At 33.6% G+C, this 20,246-nt stretch overlaps 1 protein-coding gene across 4 annotated transcripts in view; it reads left to right on the top strand.

Annotated features, from left to right (window-relative positions):
• Nucleotides 1-20,246, top strand: part of Moe (moesin) — a 162,996-nt gene that overhangs the window by 48,749 nt on the left and 94,001 nt on the right. For all 4 annotated transcript variants that reach the window (XM_072536827.1, XM_072536826.1, XM_072536824.1 and 1 more), the window contains one exon: nt 1,040-1,219. In XM_072536827.1, coding sequence (XP_072392928.1) covers nt 1,040-1,219 — 180 coding nt within the window. The remainder of the gene's footprint in view (nt 1-1,039; nt 1,220-20,246) is intronic.

The following is a 20,246-nucleotide window of genomic DNA, read 5'->3' as shown; positions in this document are numbered from 1 at the left end:
TATTTTTGGCCCACCATAGACTTTGTTTCTACTTTCGTTCAGTTAGAAGCTATTTTTTCTGTGAACGCATTGCCCTTCTACCATTCTCCAAAAGTTTTTTTAAGACAGTTAAGTCATGAATCACTACACCTGATTGTCCAATTTGCTCTTTCGAAGTAAAAATCTTTCATCTGCTGGAGTTGTTTTTCTCTTTCTTTCCGCAACTATGAATATTGAAAAATGTCACAACGATTCCATTAATTCGCACATTACTGTAAATAATATTTTAACAATAGAATGTTTGCAAGTTGTTATTTATATTTATTTGAGATTATAAAATTCGGATGTTATATTTCCCAACAAACCTTACTTATGATTTCTTAAGAGGGTTCAAGGGAAAATAGACAGCAGAAGGGGTCCAGGGAGGAGAAGACACTCGTGACTCCAAAACTTGCGGCAATGGTTCGGATTGTCACTGCTGAACTATTCAGATCTGCCGTAAACAAAGTCAGAATAGCCATGTTGATTGCCAACGTTCGGAACGGACAAGGCACATGAAGAAGAAGGGTTGGCCAAAATACTCGCAAAGTTTGCGCTTCTTTAGGTTAAAAAACCTTCATCCTTTGTACCACAAAACTGGTTTGATTCGAGCTTTCAGAGGCATCACTTAGGCAATACTTTTCCCTCTATGCTATGCAACCCCTGTGTACGATGGTGTTGCACTTCAGAATTGGACAGCGCAATAGTCGCAACACAATCAGTTGTGATAGTGATTTGCCGATTAAGCGTGGTGTATCCTCTTCTCTGTAAGTGCCAACGTGTCATCGCACCATCCGACTTATTACGTGGTAGGTAATCTTTGATGGGGTAGTTATAAATACTCAAAACTAAAGATGCTTATTGATTAAAGATACGACGAACCACGCTGTCACCTGTTTCTTTATATTTATATTCTCTAGCTTGCAGCCTAAACTTTAATTTTTATGTTGAAATGTTGCTGAAATAATCGTAGTCGTTTGTTAAAAATGAACTTTTTGTCATATATCAACCTTTGTTACAGATGAACGTACGGGTGACCACCATGGACGCGGAGCTGGAATTCGCGATCCACCAAACGACGACCGGAAAACAACTTTTCGACCAAGTAATCAAAACTGTCGGCCTAAGAGAAGTGTGGTTCTTCGGATTACAATACACCGATTCTAAAGGTGATCTTACCTGGGTCAAGCTGTATAAGAAGGTAAGTGATATAATTAGAGTAAAGTAACAAAATGTAGACTACGCTAAACAAAAGCCGCAAACTTTTTCCTATTACTTTAGAAAGGCTTGAAAGTATGGCAGTTGAATATTGTCGTTGTCAATACAACTGATTTTATTAATGTTGGGTTTTTCATGTACAAATTGTAGTTTGTCAAGTACTATTATTCGATTCTGCGGTGGTATACCAGCATTCGTTTCACGAATATGTGATCAGATGAGTTTCACGAAGTTATGATGTTCACACGTATGAATTTCTTATTCAGGTTTGTATTTATACATAGTTAAAAACCGTGAATTCCAAAAATCTAGTGGTTTTGTTATGTTACCTGTTGATTTTTAGTTAAAAATTATTTTATTGGCAAACATATGTCGACCAATGTATTACAGTAAAACATAATTTTGATCATAGATAGTCACCTTTCATTTGATGCCCCAAACGTCAAAATCGGACCAATAACAACGAAGATACGTTATAGTACCCCTTTGGCAATGCCGCCATATTTGTTTTTTCTCGAGTTTTCCTTTCATTACTTTTGTCAGCGTCTACGTCTCGCACCCATACATGTGCACCGGTCTAATCACTGTTTTATATATCCTGATTTATGATATTCCTGTTAGGCTCTTGGATTTAATAGTGTTGTGAAGACTATACATGTATTTGTTTGCTGCTTGAATTCTCCCTTTTATCTCTTCCGTGATATCGTTATCTGCGGTGATTGTCGCTCCGAGATATTTAAAATTCCTCACACTTTCTAACTTATATGAGTCTATTGTTACACTTTGCCCTATTCTATCTCGTCGCTTTACATTGAAAGTTTTGTCTACCTAGTTTCGACGCTTTTGAGCTACCTAAATTCTGTTTAGAGACTACGTCTTCTGACCAGTAACCCTCAAGTTGAGAGCTTACGTTGCCATGAAGTGAACCTACTTAAAATTTTAACATCTTACATAATTATCACCAACCACCAGAGTTTTCACCCATATATTTAATGGCTTTAAATATGTATACATAGTAGCAGCACTGAAGATGGACTATTTAATCCGAAAACGTTATGTAAATAGCCCGTAAGGGTTATTTTAAATGAATATACTTTTTATAAAGAATTTTTAATAAAAAAAAATTGTTGTTTTGACTGATTTAAAGGCTAAAAGCATCGCCACTCAATCCATTTTGTAGCAATTATCGGAGCCAGGAACATTTTTTTTTTCTTCAAACGTTAAATAATGATGACATTACTTATCTAACTTGACCCTGTCAAAGTTTGATGTCTCCGCCGGCAGCAGTTTTTTTTCCCATTTCTTTACGGCGGAGGGAAAAATGTTGTCATGGCAACAATATGAAACATGTCACAAAGCAACAATACAAATGTCATTAACAACAATTAAACATTTTTATTTATAGTAATATTAAAAGTACAATTAGTTAATGAGGCATTTTCAAAATTGAAACCGCGCAAAAATGTTCCCGACTCTTGATACGCATTGGTAATTGTTGATGATACTGATGGTCGAGAACAACTTTCAGCAATCATTCCCGATGTTGGCGAATCATGAGGGTTTAAAATTTTTTGAGCATTATCGTTCTTATCGGACTTGGAGGGCCCCAAACGTGCTACTGCATCATTAGCCGCGGACTCAATTTCGTTTAGGTTTTCCATTTTCGCACTAAATTTGCGCTTGCGGTTGCAACAACAATAAGCTGTCTTTAATAATTGCAAACAACTGTCAAACAACTGTAACCAGGGAGACGCAAATCCCACAGACGACTCAATTATTTTAATTTCTAACATCTAGACGACTTTGATAGTTGTCACAGTTAATTTCGAGTAAAAATAGCGTATGAATTGTACTATTTATGGTTGAAAATTGCTACGTTTGAAGAAAAAATAGTATACTTTATTCGGCAAAGAAGCGACTTTTCTTGACTTGCCCTCTATTACGCGCATCACTTCGTTCGGCGCGTAATATCGGGCGCGTCAAGAAAAGTCATGCTTCTCCGCCTCATAAAGTAATATACTATTATATTTTCATAGGAAAAATATTTTTTTATACGATGAAAAAATATCGCCACGTTTTCAGCTCGTTTTATATAGTATTTTGACAAAAAGCGATTAACATATTGAGTTTCTTGTCTTTACTTTGCTCAGCTGTATGAGAGGTGTTTATATGGTACGTAGTATGCTTTTCTATTGAGGTAGACTTATCATCTCTATACATACAAAGCAATTTCCTTGATTGTTTACTTTAGGAATATGGTTTTAGCTTGTAAATAACCATATAGTGAACATACACGCAAGGTTTTGTTTTCTTCTACCGACAACTAGGTCAACAATGATTATTATCCGTCACACCGAAAAGTGCGGCATCCCGTAGTAGAGTCAACAATAGGTACTCGCATGCTTTAACATTGTTCATTGTTCAGTAATTGAAATAGTCCTAAATAAACTCAGTTATCGCCATTACATGGTCTCTCAGTATTTATCAACAATCGAACAGAATAGCAAGCAATTAAATAAACATTGCGCAATGCTATTAATTAAGTGCTGTACTATGGTGTCTGCGTTTGGGGTTTTATGAGTGTTAAAATATAACATGAAATTAACATACCAAACTACATGAGTCAAATAATAGATTACGTATTAAGCAGAAACGATATATGAACAATGTTTTCAAATTCTTTAAATATAAATTTTTAAGACTCAGTCTTAAGCCTAATAGCTCTTAGTCTTTTAGCCCTTAGTCTTTTAGCCCTTAGTCTTTTAGCTCTTTTTATCGTTTCATAACACGTTTATTTAACTTTGAACTTATCCATCCACTTCAATATTTAAACCCTATAAAGGAACGCGGATTTGTTCAATATCTACGTTGTACTTTGTTGTAATTAATCAGCTACAGGTACAGCGTTATACAGCGTTGGCGCGAATTTGTAGAAACATTTACCATTCTGTAGAATCATAATCAAAGCGGAGTTCAACTGAATTCCAAAAACTACTACTTCTCCGGATATAATGAAAAACTCCTCCAGAAGGTGTGGGATAAACTTCTTATTCCAGGACTGCCTTGTCCTTTTTCGCATATATATTCGTCCCATAGTTTTGCGTAAACTATAAGGAAATGCATGTAATAAAAAAACATTATGATTTCAGACAACGTTCGGCAACTTATCCACATCTAATATTGTTCAGATTTATTAGAATTACTTTGGTTCAAATAAATGGAAAAAATATAAAAAAAAATTATGGGATGCAAGAAATAGTGTATTTTCCTTTTTTTTTATAGCCCTTTTTCTATCCGAATTGTCGAATAAAGGCCTCTCCCATTTCTCGCCCTTCATCCCTGTTGTGTGCTAGGCGTTTCCACATTGGTCCTGCGACTCTTTTGATATCGTCGCTCCAGCGCATTTGAGGTCTTCCTCTTGGTCTCTTCGCATCGTACGGTCGCCAGTTTCCGACTTCTTTGTTCCATCTACCATCTTCGAGACGTTCGTTGTGTCCAGCCCATTTCCATTTTAATTTAGCTGCTTGTTTTGCGGCGTCCTTTATTTTTGTTTTGTTCCGGATTGCTTCGTTCGTTTGCCGATCTATTAGTGAGATACCAAGCATCTGTCGTTCCATGGCTCGCTGAGTTTTTCGAATCTTGTCCATGTTCTTTTTTGTGAATGTCCAGGTTTGAGCTCCGTAAGTGAGAACGGGAAGGATACAAGAATCGAACACTTTAGTTCCAAGGTTTTGGGGTATCTTTTTGTTTTTCAGTATGTATGAGAGTTTTCCAAATGCAGCCCATCCCATTCTTACTCGTCTGCTTATTTCGGTAGTTTGGTTTTATTTGTTTACCTTGATATTCTGAACCAGATATATGTATTCTTCTACATGTTCCACTTTTGTTCCTTGGATGGTTATCGTCGGTTGATTATCTTTATTCGACATTAGCTTAGTTTTACTTAGATTCATTTTCAGTCCTTTTTTTATGGATTCCGTATGAAGCTCATCGATCATCGTCTTCAGTTCTTTCCAGCTGTCGGCTATTAGTACTACGTCATCTGCATATCTTAGATATTTTATTTAGGTATTTTCCTCAGCAATTAAAAATTTTCTACTAAAAACTTATCCAAGAAATAAATCACATAATTCGCTTAACAAGAAACATTACAAGAATGCAGCACGTGTACACTACGAAAATGATTAAAAACACAGTGCCTGTTATAGAAGTTGTCAAATGTACCTATCCATTTATAATTGTGTTTGGCGATTCGTTAACTTACCTACTTCATCATTTTAAGTCCTTTTCCTCTACGTAGAGTATATTTCAGCAACAGTGCTACGACATCGTTCTGTCGATAGATGGACAGCTGGTAGACGATTTTGAGGATTTGACTTATGGAATTTTGCGTAAATCATCTTTAGCAAGTACCAAACACAAAATGGAAAAACGTACATAAGTCCTGATAATAATATATCAACTATTTTTCCTACAGCTGTACGTTTGATTTATGTGGACTTGAACGCAGTCGTGCAAGAGCCAATTATACCACAGTACATTTCAACTCAACCGGCCGACGGATTTACTCATATAATAGGGAGTTTTTGTGACTACCTAACGTAACGTATCTCCCTATACGTAAAGAACTAACGTATCGAAGAAGATGAACGTTAAATTGGGAGTTAAAGTTCTGCACGCAATGTAACGATGGTGTTGCCCTCATCGAATTAGTGATTAACTAATAAATTATCAGTGCCAGTCTTGTCCTTGTCATCTAACTCTATTTTTGATATTCAATATAAATAACAAATATTTTTTTGAACAATTTTTAATTCTTGAGATGGACGCGATATTAAATGTAGGTGCCTTTATTGATGATAAATAAGACGAAGACATAGAAGATGCCCTTCTTCTCCACATCTTGCACCACTATACGGCCGCATTAATTTTGATACCATGTCTGATATAAAATGTAAAAATATTTTTCGATTTTGGATTAAATTCCACCTTTCTGGATGGCCGTAAGGGTTCTTGCCTACGACTTCCTTCAACAAGAACAAATCATCTTTATTGCTGAAGTGAAGTCTTTTCTACTGCTTTCCATTATTTATAAAAATCAAAACAAATATACTTAACCACAAATGTGAAAAAACACGTACCACGGGTGCTTATGAAATGTGGATGTTGAAATTTTGGTAATCGGGTAAGATCCCCTAGTGCATTCGGTTACCTTCGGCTCGATAGGGATGCGTATGAACGTAACGTACCAGCCCATTACGTTAGGTAATACGTATCTAGATACGTTAATTCAACCATTAATACGCATGCTTATATGTCAAAAAGATACGTTACGTATACGTATTTGCTTGCACAAAAACTCTCTAATGTTCTTTCTTACGCTCCGTTCCGCTAAATGAGTACCTCGATACTCATTTTATAATATTTCCTACTACCGGTAGATGTAAACTCACACTAAAATGATCTGTTTTTTTTAATGTATTTTTTTTAGTTACAAATATTATTTGGTACACAACTCGAATTTTAGATGAGATGATCTGACTTATATTTATTTATTTTCTATTTTAATACTTATTAAAATACACTATAATTGCAAATGCGAAAAAAAATTACAACTTAAAAAATGTAAGGTTTAAAAGCTCCACCACCCTTCAGTTAGGTCTTCGATTTGTGTTTAGCGATTGCTAAATATGACTTAATAAATTTTCATACCGATCAAATACGTCCACATCTACATAGTCTATTGGCTTCTGTGTAAGGTTTATCTGTTGTATGTTCATTTGTTGGAGTTTTAAACCTGCATAAGCTGAATATTAAGTTATTTAGATTAATGCAATATTTACATACCTCGCGGTTTTCGTTTTTTCTTTCATTCCTTCGCAAGTCATCGATAACAGCCATTGCAGAATACCATAAATAGGTACTATATAACCAAAACAAATTACATTTTCATTCTCCAAATTTTCTCACGACCGCATTTTTGCCGCGTCTGTGTATTTACCTACCAAACTAAACGGCCGGCGAATCAAAACCATTATTTGTAAATTTTCTGCTGTTTGAATGACCTAGAAAGGTCGATCGTCTCACGCCTACAGCATTTAGCATGACTACAGGTGGTAGAAATGCAGTGATTAATTTTGTAGGTGTGTTTATTTTTATATCCCGTGATCGGTCGTTAAGTGTTGAGATATGTATATTTATAAAGTCTTAAGAATATGATAATAGACACTGCTTACGCTATGACATGACGTGAATTGCATTGAAACTGCACATTTTCTCTATTAAATGTATTGTCAATTGTGTATCGTTTTATTAAAATTATTTCCATATATTTATTTAATTATTTCCCTTTCTGCATTTGTGCCAATTTTTTCTAAGACTGTACTATATATCCCGCTTGGTAGTTATTTCTTGTGGTTTAACTTTGAACCTATTTTTTAGGTAGGTTATGGGTAGCTATTTTTCTCCAAACAAAAGCTCAGAAGGGGCAATTATATTGTCAAGACATTTTATTACTAGCATAGGCCATCTTGCAAAACAGTAATTATGAACGTTAAGTTGGGTAGCCAAAACAGGTTTAAAAACCAACCTGCTGACGAAACATAATTTTTAGAAATGTCATACATTGGGCTAAAAGGTCACAGAAATACGGTAGGTGGCCGAAAATTTGAATTTTAAGTAGTGACTGATACACTAAAGAAGAGGACCAGGTCGAAGAAGAACCTTAGAAATGGTCATTGCTTAGAAACCTGAGGGGATGGTTTAACAGATATACTCTCCATCCCTTTTCCCAGCTACCGTCAACAAAATTAGCATAGCCAACGCATGATAATCGGGCAGGGCATGATACTTGATATATATATAAATTAACAATTTCTTTAAATCTGCTGCATCTCTTCGCGAGTAGCACACGACAATGATGCAAAATTCCTTATTTTTATATTCTAGCGACTTTCAGTTCCTTGCTTAGGTTTTTTATTTCTTCCTAACTCTCGTAACCCAGGTGATTTCCCATAGAACTATAGAGTCTTCTGGAGCGCTTTTTAGGAATCGCTGCTCAATAAAATATTGAAATTGTAGGCCAGTAAATGAACGTGAATTACGGCGATACCGTGTAATTTTCCGTGTCACTACCGAATTGCATGAAAATTAGGATTTAGTTTTTACTTACCCTCCACTTCACTTTTGAACTTGTGCCGTTGGTTGCTTTTTCTTTTTTAAGGGTGAAAACTACCACTATTAGAAAAAAATCGTGTAATTGTAAATTAAAGCGTGTAATATCCCATTATGTGTACCTTGCAATGCTCCAGTATACGCATTCCGATATCTCTATCTATAATATGTGATTGGTTTTTTACTAATAACTCGATTAGCTTTTAAGTTATGAAATACTGAAAACTCTATTTTGCAGGTTTTTTAAGGGCAATAAGATAATTTATATTAATTTTTTTAAACCTTTATTTTTTTGAAAGGGTTCTAGGTGAAAGAGCTTGAATTAGTCACTAATCATGAGTGCATGCAAAGCTTATCTATATCTTAACCAATTTTTGTCTTACAGAGAAACAAAAAAACCAAAATGTTCAGAAAAGTCGAACCTATATTTTTTTATTCTTCAAGATTTTTCGTATCACTTAATACTTTTTAAGTTATTTTTAAAAAAAGACGTTTTTTTTTTCAAATATTTCAAACAAATTTTTTTACTTTAAAGCAAATTTATCCAAAAATAAGCGCTATACACTTTCAAAAAGTTTTGAGTTTTCCCCGAAAAGTACTTTTTTTTTTTATTTTTATTTTACGTTGAAATATTCGATTTGGAATTTGACAAACAAGAACCTACTTTTCATGAGTTACAACTCTGCTTCTACTGGGTCTACAGAATTCATAAATACACCATTTTTTTATAAGCTACATTTTTGCTAAGAATATTTTTTTAGATAAAATAATTTTTGAGTTACTTGTGAAAACGTAGTTTTTATTTTGAAAAATGAACATTTTCACTCATAAATAGCTCAAAAAGTATTCTAACTTCGTGAAAAAACTCTATAGGACAAAAGTTGCTTAGAATTAGTCAATTTATCCATTCCCGGACGTTGTTTTTTTTACCCCCTAGAAGGGGTGGCTTTCATCCCCCAACTAAAAAAACCCTGCACTTAAATCCAAAAGACAAGTAGAGGTTAGAGGAACCTGAATTCAAATTTTCAAGCAAATCCGTGTTTACGAGGACAATTACACTCCAAAACGGTTATTTACTGGCTTTATTGTCTAAGACAGAATTTTCTGTGTTCTAATAACTATATAAAAAATGATGTAAGAAAGATGGATTAATATCATAATCTCTACGGATAAAAAATAATTTCATATATTTAAGCATTCTTAATCGTTGTCTCAGAATGTTGTCACCAAATTTAATACTGTAGATGCCGTGATAAAAGAATTATTCATTGTACATAGTAGATACTATTAAATCGTTGACAAAGGCAAGCCTGTAAATAATGATAAATTTAATCTCTGTCCTAAAAAAACTGTCTATTTTAGGTCATGTGCTAACTGATTGCTGTATAAATATACATATTAAGAATGGAAGGCAAGCTTCTCCCTAAAATAGTGCTTACCTTTTATAATAATACAACAAGAAGGAAAATACTGAGAAGTTATAACTTAAAAATCCTATAAAACTTAATTGTGCCTTCTAACTTGATATAAATCAGAAATATCCATTTCAATGTTTCTTTATGTGCCTTATCTTATCACCCTGGTTGGTAATCATTTTAGTGACTTTTTTTGAAGAGTTGTTCTTCAGTTTTGTAAGATATAATACTTTTTACCTCGAAGAATGACACCTAGACAGGAAATTTTTCAACAGTTCGTGATTGTTAAGAGTTCCCGAATAGTGTTAGCCCTTTATAGGAGTTCTCCTTTTGATGGTATCAATAGCATTTTTCTGAGAATGCACATCTCTAGGGCCTAGCCGATTTATAGCTAGTTCAGATTTCAGTGCCGTTCAAGAACGTTGATCATCTGTAATATTTTACCATCCGCTGTAGTAGCTTCAGATTGATTTTATCGTTGCAGAAGAGCGATTACATTTTAATGAAGGTTGAACGAGCCAACTCAATTTTATCTGTCTGATTTTCTTATCGGGTCCATTTGTTGCGTGAAATAACTTCCCAAATATTTATATTTAAAAAAATTAACAACTTACTCTCAAGGTCCTGTTGTATGAGCGCTAATGCTGTCGTATTAGCATCGCCGCGTCACCGTTGGCCTAAACGTACATAGAGTAAATTATACAAACGACATTTCCGTCGGTGAGTCCTCATTTACCTGGAGGTAAGCGTTATAAGCCGTTATAAGGCGTAAGCCATTCCGTACTTTTATAATTTTTAACTTTTACATTTGCCTTCTGCCATCTGATATATATTTTTTTATTATTTGTATGTCTCTATTATTACTCAGGTTTTCTGTAGTATTTCAATCTGTAGCATGTTGTATCCTAAAGAAACTCCCTCACAATCTATGAGATACACGTAGGCGTCTCTTTGTTGATATCTGCACTTCTGATGTAAATTAAATGCAAAAATTTTCTTGTGTCTCAAAAGCATTGCGGAAACTGAGCTGTATATCGTCGATGCCCTCTTCGCATTTTTTTCCAATTCCGCCACCTACGATTCGGATCAAGGCTGATAAGTAGACTTCGGCAAATATGCAAATAAAAATGTAGAAAATATGCGCATAAATATGCACGTGTTTACCCGAAAATATGCAAATATTTTACAAAATATGCATACAAATAAATAAAAAAATCGTAAAATAGTAACAATTTTATTAAAAAAAAAAAAAAGTGTACATAACTAAATATTTCCTACTATTCATTAAGATTTACATTTATTTTAAGTAACTACATCATTTTTAAGTATGAATAAACTTATTTAGAATTATGGTAACAATAAATGACCAAGTGGTGTTCAAAATTTTCTAACAAAAACTTGTGGCTTCTGTCTGAGTACATATATTTATATATGGAAAAACTTCGTTCAACATCAACTGATGTAACGGGAGCATTTTTCAAACTAACCAAAACATTTGGTTCTAAATTAATTGTTTCCGAAATATTTCCAGCTAGAACACTGACTACTTCAGAAAGAATATGGTAACCTTTATTTTTTTCCATAGTAGCTTCAAATTTTTTTTAAAATATCTTTTCCAATATTACCTCTAACGTTCCGACAACATGACGCAAATTCTTTTATTAATGCTGTACTTTCGAACAATGACAGTTTTGGTGATTCTAACTGAGTAATTGTTTTTTGAACAAAACTAAAATTTGATTTTATAAATGAAAGTTCTTGTTGAAGCAAGTTACTCTGAAAAGTTTGTTTAGAATCCAAAAGAGATTGGGAACTTTCATCTGTTAACGTATCAATTATGTTCTTTATTTTAACAAAATGATCTGCATAAAAATTAGCTGCTTCTAACCATGTTCCCCATCGCGTTAAAATAGGTTGTGGTGGAAGAGGAATGTTAGGTAGCATTTCTTTATAAAGTTGAATTCTTATAGGAGATTTAAGAAATACTTTTTTGACGCTGGATATCATGGTATTTACAAGAGGAAACTTTTTTCGTATTTCCTCTGCAACTCTGTTTAATCCATGCGCTACACAAGTAACATGTATTAAATCTGGGAAAAATATTTTTAAATTTTGTCCTGCTTTCACCATATAAGGAGCAGCATCCGATAAAATAAGCAGTAATTTATTAGAAGGAATAGTTGTCGGAAGAAAAAAAGTTGCTAATGTTTCTTGTATAAAACAAGAAATAAGATGAGATTTTGGTAAGGTATCTTCTTTAAGAACACCAATCAATAAATGAGCAATATACTTTCCTGAGGAATCAGTGGTTTCGTCTACAGATATGTAAAAATAATTATCTGCAATTTCTTCCTTAATATTAATTAACACCGACGAGTATAGCCCGTTCACATTATTTCTTCTTAGAGACCGATCACTTGGAACATTAAGTTTGCAATATTTTTTTAGAAACGAACTAAAATTTACATTTGCTAATTTTGAAAGTGTCTGTTTGCAGACACTAATGCGCGACACAAGTCTTCATTAAAAGTTTCTTGCTCATCTAATTTTTTTGAAGTAGATTGGAAACATTTAGCCATTGAAGTTTGATGTTTTCCTCCTATTTTTCCTTTTTTTGCAATGTGTGAAGCAGTTCTCACATGTTGGTCTATCTGAAATTTCTTCTCACATGCTATCTATAAATAAAAATAAAAACCTTTATTTTAACCCAACCTTTAAAATATAAAAATATACAAGGTGTTTTTGGTTAATCAAATAACTGGTTTGAAAAAAAAACACTCGCTAAGTGTTTTAAATGCAGTATTAATCCACAAATTAGTTTTTGTTACTAACCATTAGTACATCATATAACTTATTTTAAAATTCAACAAATTCAAGTTTTTTTTTTGTTAATTCAATTACAATAAAAATAATTGTGTTTTAGAATAGCTGACTTCATAAAAAAAAGTAAAGGTGAAAAATTTTTCTAAATACACACCATTGTATTGTACCATGGACAATTTTTTCTCACTAAAGGAAGCTATTTTTCATTTAAAAACAACCTACGCGTACTAAATTTCAAGTAAATACGTTTATTGGTTTTAAAGATATTGTTGTTATTAACTAAAAGAATTTAATTTTTTTTAATTTTAACACCCTGTATCTCGAAAAGTAAATAAGTTTGACCCCTCATTAACTATATCGTTTTGTTCAATTTTTCGAGAAGTATCTAGAGTCAAACGTTGTGAGTGTCATTTGGAAACACCCTGTATGTATGAAATATTAGATATTTAATAGAAAATATTAGATACTTACAATTTTGCCACAGACTGAACAGTAGATTTTTCCCATATCCATAGACAGCTCTTTATAAGGTTTAATCCAAGTTGAAGCACTGGTTGTTTTAGGCATTATAAAATCACAATCTTCCTTTTTGTTACGCACAACGAGTGTTTACGCTTTGAATATCAAAACAAAAATGATTTACAAATCTGAGCATCAAATTAGAAATGTTTAGGTACCTAATTCAATAAACTGGGAGATTTTGGAAAATCCCTAAATTAGGAACAAAACTATTAGCCGTTTACCTGCTGTTAAGATACAATAAATTGTAGATAGATTTGGGGATTAGATCATAAAATGCAAATGAGCGAACCCTTAGCGATTATCCAATAACTGAATGCCTCAGTGACCGAGACTTTCTAAGAATGTTGAGGGCTACTTAAATTGATCTTCTTTGAAATTGTAAATGTTTTGTACCTGTAGAGATTACGTACTTAGATCATTTCTTGATTAAAATGACTACAAAATTTTATACAAGAATTGAAATAAATTGGTATGTTTAAAAATTTTCAAATACAGTATAAAAATCTGAACTTTTATGCACTTTATGCAAACTTTTATACAAATATGCCAAAATATGAAATATTTGCATAAAATATGCACAATATGCAAAATATGCAATATGCATATTTGCCGAAGTCTACTGATAAGTCTGTAATCACTGCAGTGTCGAGGTCGAGGTCTGTTTTTTCGACTGCGGTACAACTGTAGATGTCAATTTTTTATCCATTTTGTATACGAAAATGATATAAAAACATTTCAACGATGCAATAATAATAATAATTAAGGTATCAAAAATAGTGGCACGTTCGATTGCGATCACATTTATCAAAATCGGTTCACGTTACAGACATTCAGAGAAAACGTTCAATATCATTTGTATATCTATAAACACGTTTAGAATAAAGCGAGTATACATTACCGTATTCATAATATATATTTAATTGTAATTTAACGTTCTCAAGTTACAGTTAATGACCAAGAAGTTTTTCACACTTGAAGCAGAAAGTAATAATAGCAGAAATCAAACATGCGTGATTTTATAACTCAATATATTTTTTACATAATACTTTGAATACATGAATACACATTACGTGTATTGTACAGTTTCTGGTAATTATCGTTTTGTCCTTACCTTTGAAAATGTACGAGATATTATTCAAAGGGTACACGTGTTATTGTAATAATACAACTGTGTAATAGTATTCTAGTAAGAGATTATTTCAAAAATGTCTTTCAGTTTTTTCGTAACAGCATTATTTTTTTTGGAGTCGATTTTATGCTGTTAATAAAAGGTAAAAATAAATAGTATATTGTGTATCTACGATTACGATGCAGATTAGTGGCCAAGGCGTCAGCCGAGGCCACTAAGCATCGAAGTTCCGAACTGTGTTTTTACTACGGGGTAAACCGGGTTAACAGGGTTAACCTTACAATTCTAAGAGATTTGTCTAGACCAGATGTATACATAACCCTTTGGTATCAAAATTCTACTATTCTTTCAACAAAATATAACGGCAATATTTATACAAAAAATTTAAACTAGTTCGTAAAAAATAATCAAAAACTCTAAAACAAACAATCACAAAATGTACTCACAAACTATAACCTGTGGAAAACCACGCTGTGGAAAATGGTTTACAACTTAGACAACAGTTACGAATCCCGATACTTGATAGCACCGCTGGTATCAGAGAATTACTGGAGGCCCATATTATGTGCAGGGCCCATATTCAGACCATTTCCTCTATTAATTTTTTTTTATCTCCAAAATCGGAGGTTGCTTCAAGCGCTGTTCCTGAGAAAACGGTTCATTTTACACAAAAAGTGTTACAACATTTTTGTTCAAAATTATCCCAGCTACATTTTTTTCCACGGCGTAGATTCTTGGTAAATCAATTTTTTCCGTTCTACACCCCCTACGTTTTTGCATATTTTTTGGGGTCCCGAAATTGACATTCTCGGCAAAATTCATCTTATTCGTATGATTTTTAGAGGTTCAGTGGCATCTTCGTAGCTGACGACTGGAGTAAAATATACTATTAACAGTTTTTTATTTATACAAAGCATCGAATTATAAAAATGTAGGATGTAAAACATTGCTTGCAACATATTCCGAAGAAGTTACAGTGTAAGTTGAAGTTACAGAAGAATTACTGAAATTTTATATGGACCAGGACGTCCATACATACAAAACCTATTTTCAGGCGATAAAACAATAAATATTGATAGACAAACAAACATCGAAAATAACGACTTGTCCATCTTAACATCAGAAATAAAATACGCCTTAAAAAATATAAAAACCGTAAAAGCCTCTGGACCTGACTACGTGACTACGTTCATAGTGAAATTATACAACTTTTGGAAGAAGACAATTTAGAACTATTATCAAGACTCTTCAACAGTATATACAAGAGTGGTACAATTCCACAAGATTGGTTAACGTCTACGTTTGTATACCCAAATCAAACTACGCAAAAAAATGTAACGACTTTCGATTAATGTCTCATGCCCAATATTCTGAAGCTATTTCTAAAAATTATCCATAACAGAATTTACAAAAAATGCGAAGAAGATATGGGTCCGGAACAATTTGGCTTTCGAAACGGTATGGGAACTCTAGAAGCTTTGTTCAGTTTCATTGTTCTCATACAAAAGTGTCGGGATCAACAAAAATATGTCTACTTGTGCTTTATAGATTATGAAAAGGCTTTTGACAAAGTTAAACACGATCAGCTAATAGAATGCTTGCAAAAAAAGAACCTGGATCCAACCGACATTAATACAATACGTGAACTCTACTGGAACCAAAACGCCTCTGTCAGAATTGAAATAGGTGATACTGAAATCATAAACATCCAAAGAGGTGTTAGAAAAGGTTGTATACTATCACCATTATTATTCAACTTGTACTCAGAGAACATCTTTGCACATGCTCTAGATGAAGCACAAGAAGGAATAAAAGTCAATGGAAAAATCGTGAACAGTATCAGGTATGCCGATGATACAGTACTGATTGCTGGCAGTGAAGAAGAACTACAAATTCTGTTAACCAAAGTAGTGCGAGAAGGAGAACTATACGGCCTTAAGGTGAATGTAAAAAAAACCAAAACAATGGTAATTTCAAAAAAACACACACCAGTTATAAACATAATAGTTAACAGCAATCTAGTTGAACAAGTGAAAAAGTTTTAGTATCTAGGCTGTTGGATACATGAAACCTTAGACCAAGAACAAGAGGTTAAATGTAGAATAGAACAGACAAGAAACACCTTAAAGATGCGACAGTTACTCACTACTCGTAATCTTGATTTGTCCCTACGATACCGCATGATAAAGTGTTATGTATATAGTGTACTATTTCACGGTGTGGAAGCTTGGACGTTAACAGTCAGCTCGTTACGACGTTTAGAGAGCTTTGAGATGTGGGTATTTCGTCGTATGCTGAAAATTCCATGGACCGACCGCGTTAGAAATGAAGAAGTTTTAAGGCGTATGAATAGAGAACGTGAACTCACAAAAATTGTCAAGAAGCGTAAAACGTCTTATCTTGGACACATATTTAGACACGACAGTTATCTTCAGCTTATTATAGAAGGGAAAATAGAAGGCAGACGCGGCCCGGGTAGACGACAAATGACCTGGCTGCGCAACATCAAAGATTGGACAGGATTAGACTTTCAAAGTTTAATAAGGAAAGCCCAAAACAGGGAAGACTTTGCAGAGGTCATCGCCAACCTTCGCTAAGAAGAGGCCACCTAAAGAAGAAGGACGTCCAAAAATCGGATAGCCAAAGACTATAAAGAGTACAATAGCAAAAACAAATTTACAAGTATAGCTTCAAAAAATATTTGTGTAAGATAAAAATAAAAAACCAACAACTCGGATTATGTTGTAAATTTTCATTTTATTTTAAAATTTCGCATTTTGCGTATATTACATATATTTAATAAGATTAACACACATGGGGTTTTTAAATATTTCAAAAATAAAAAGGACATTCGTATTGGGATTCGAACTCACATATACCACCGTATGAATAAAAAATTTGCCAATTAGACATAACAGTAATATATTTCAAAATTGACAGTTCTCGGTCATACATTCTCGAGAAAGAAAGAGAGAGTCTGTCTCTCTCTTACCGATATCTTACATATGTAATGATTTTGCCGATTCACTCCCGTACAAATTCCGTTCCAACGTCGAACGCGCGTATAGAAGTATAACTTAAAAGAAAATGTACGATAACAGCGGATACGCAGGTACGAAGATAGTATCAAGATGATAATGAAGAGGGAAATATTTTTTACTTTTGCAAGTCAAATATTTTAAATCAAAATATAAATGTACAAAATTAAACAATTTTTATTTCCAGCAATTATATTTAAATATTCACATTTTCGTAGACTAACTGCTTTTTTATTGTTTATTTAGAGTCAAAAGCTATTCATACGAATTTTACTGAACCGAATGATTTTAACCTTAATTAAAAATATAAAATCCGGTTTATTTAATTTTCGTGCGTAAGTTTAATTGTGAATAAAAACAAGCAAAAATAAAAATCAATGACGTATCGTGAATGTATTTTTAATTGAAGCAGGATGTAGTTGTGCAATGTAAAAATAGACGCGTTACGTAGCTTATTTATAACCAGAGTTATATTTAATACGAAATCACATGTTTTGTATGTTTACCTGTCGATAGATTCATTGAAGACCTCAGCGGGAGATCCAATCATTGAGATGGATTTTTATTTGATTTTACGATTCGGCAATCGAATGAGTCATGAAAGCAATAACATGTTTAGTATTTATTTCATTTAGTGTATGCCATAAAATAAAAATACATAATTGAACGATACAAATAAGAAAATAAGCATTGAAACACTTAGGTATAGAAAACCTTAAATGAAGTATTATAAACGGACATCTAATGAATCAATGCAATGTAAAACATTTTCGGTCGCATTTAGGAACTCATCAAAAACTCCACCGAACTGCCTTGGGAACATTCTTCACCAATATGGCGAACAGTTTGTCGTTGCGCACCACAATCACACTCAGGTGTAACGTCTTTTTCCCATCTATATAAGCTGTCAGCACATCTACCTCTGTTCGTTCTTATTCTGTTTAAGTTGTCCATGTATTACAAGGGACAGTTCAAAGCCTAACGGTTTCTGATCAACACAGATCATTTGGTAAATTTCTTGTGATGAGTAGCTCTCCTAGTGTGTTCTCCAGGCGTTGGTTAGACTGAAATGTTCTTGGTCTAAGGGGATGCCTTCAACAATGGAGCGCAGTCTATTCATTTCGATATCAAAGTTTCTTAAAAAAACTGCAGAAAAAGTAGACTTACTACCTCCACAAAAAAATTAAAAATTAATACTGATCAAAGCATTGACGAAGAATTCAATTTGAAAAACTCTTTTATAGCAGCAAGAAATCAAGTTTATCAAATACTGCGATAAAAAAAAATCGGGTGTGCTGTATTTCTCTAGTAATCGATCCCCGCCACAAATTGGAAACTTTCGATTTATAGGAGTGGGGCCGTTACTTAAAGCAAGAAACAGAGACAAAACTCAGATAGTTATATAAAAATATGAAAAAAGAGCCTCAAGGTGGAACAAAAAAGAAAAACGGGTGCGCCTTGACGACGAACTGGGTCCATATCTAGCAGAAGAACGAGAAGACAGAAACGTGGAGGGACAACGAGAACAAATTTTCTATCATGGCTCATTTTGCCAGGGATATCCTATCAATTCCAGCTACGGGATATCCTATCAATTCCAGCTACGTCTGTCCCAGCAGAAAGGTTTAAAGGTTCTTCTCCAGAGCCGGCTTGACCATGAGGCAACAAAGAAGCCGGCTCAGCGAGAATTCAGTGGCTACGATCCTTTGTGTCCAGTTATGAAAAAAAGATAATAATATTTTTTAAATTAAAGAATACTTGTAGATCTAAATGAAGATTTGTAAAATAAATCGATATTGAAATGAGTACTTTTTTGTTCGACTGTGGCTTGTGACTATTATATGTATATACAACAGTTTGTCTGTCTAATTAAGTCAGCACCAAATGAGATTTTTTTTATTTTTAGTTTTATTGAAAAGTTATTCTTTATACAGTTATGCATATTCTATCACAAACTGGACATAGACGTTAATGATACACAATTTGGTTTTCGCAAAGGCCTAGTGAAGCGTGAAGCTCTTCTTTCACTTAATATACTGATACAAAGATGCCTGAACGTCAATCAAGTTATATACGCATGTTTTATTGACTATAATAAAGCATTCGATAAAGTACGACATGAACAATTAAAGAATATCCTGAAATCAAAGAATATTGACTACGACGACCTCAGGATCATATCAAATGTATACTATAAACAGCGAGCAAAAGTACATGTTAACGAACAGCTGTCAGAAGAAATTGAAATTTGACGTGGAGTGAGACAGGGATGCGTATTGTAGCCAATTCTTTTTAATGCCTACTCCGAAGAGATCTTGAAAAAGGTTCTTGAGGGTGAAAGAAAGAGCTCCAATAAAGGTAAATGGAGTTCCCATTAACAACATTAGATATGCGGACGACACTGTGATCTTAGCCGAAAATATTGAAGATCTTCAGAGACTGGTGACCAGAATAGCGGAGTATGGAAAAGATTACGGTCTAACAATGAACGTCAAGAAGATGAAATTTATGAGAATATCGAAAATTCAAAGAAATAACGAGAATCTTCTAATAAACGGAACCAACGTCGAACAAGTGGACAAATATGCATAGCTGGGAACAATGAGTAATTCCACAAATGATTACATTCAGGAGATCAAAATCAGAATAGAGAAGGCTATGTACAAGGGATTTAAAATTGGAACTAAGAGTTAGGTTGGCGAGGTGCTATGTTTTTTCGACTTTGTTTTATGGAATGGAATCTTGGACTTTGAATGCGACATCAATGAAAAAACTGGAATTATTCAAGCTGTGGGTGTATAGAAGAATTCTGAAAATATCGTGGATAGAACACGTCACAAACAAAGAGGTTCTGAGAAGGATGAATAAAGGATGAATATATCTCGGACATACTACACGTGGAGAGAAATA

The sequence above is a fragment of the Diabrotica undecimpunctata genome, chromosome 7 (genome assembly GCF_040954645.1).
Source record: "Diabrotica undecimpunctata isolate CICGRU chromosome 7, icDiaUnde3, whole genome shotgun sequence".
Taxonomy (NCBI): Eukaryota; Metazoa; Arthropoda; class Insecta; order Coleoptera; family Chrysomelidae; genus Diabrotica; species Diabrotica undecimpunctata.
This window is presented reverse-complemented; position numbering and strand designations above follow the sequence as displayed.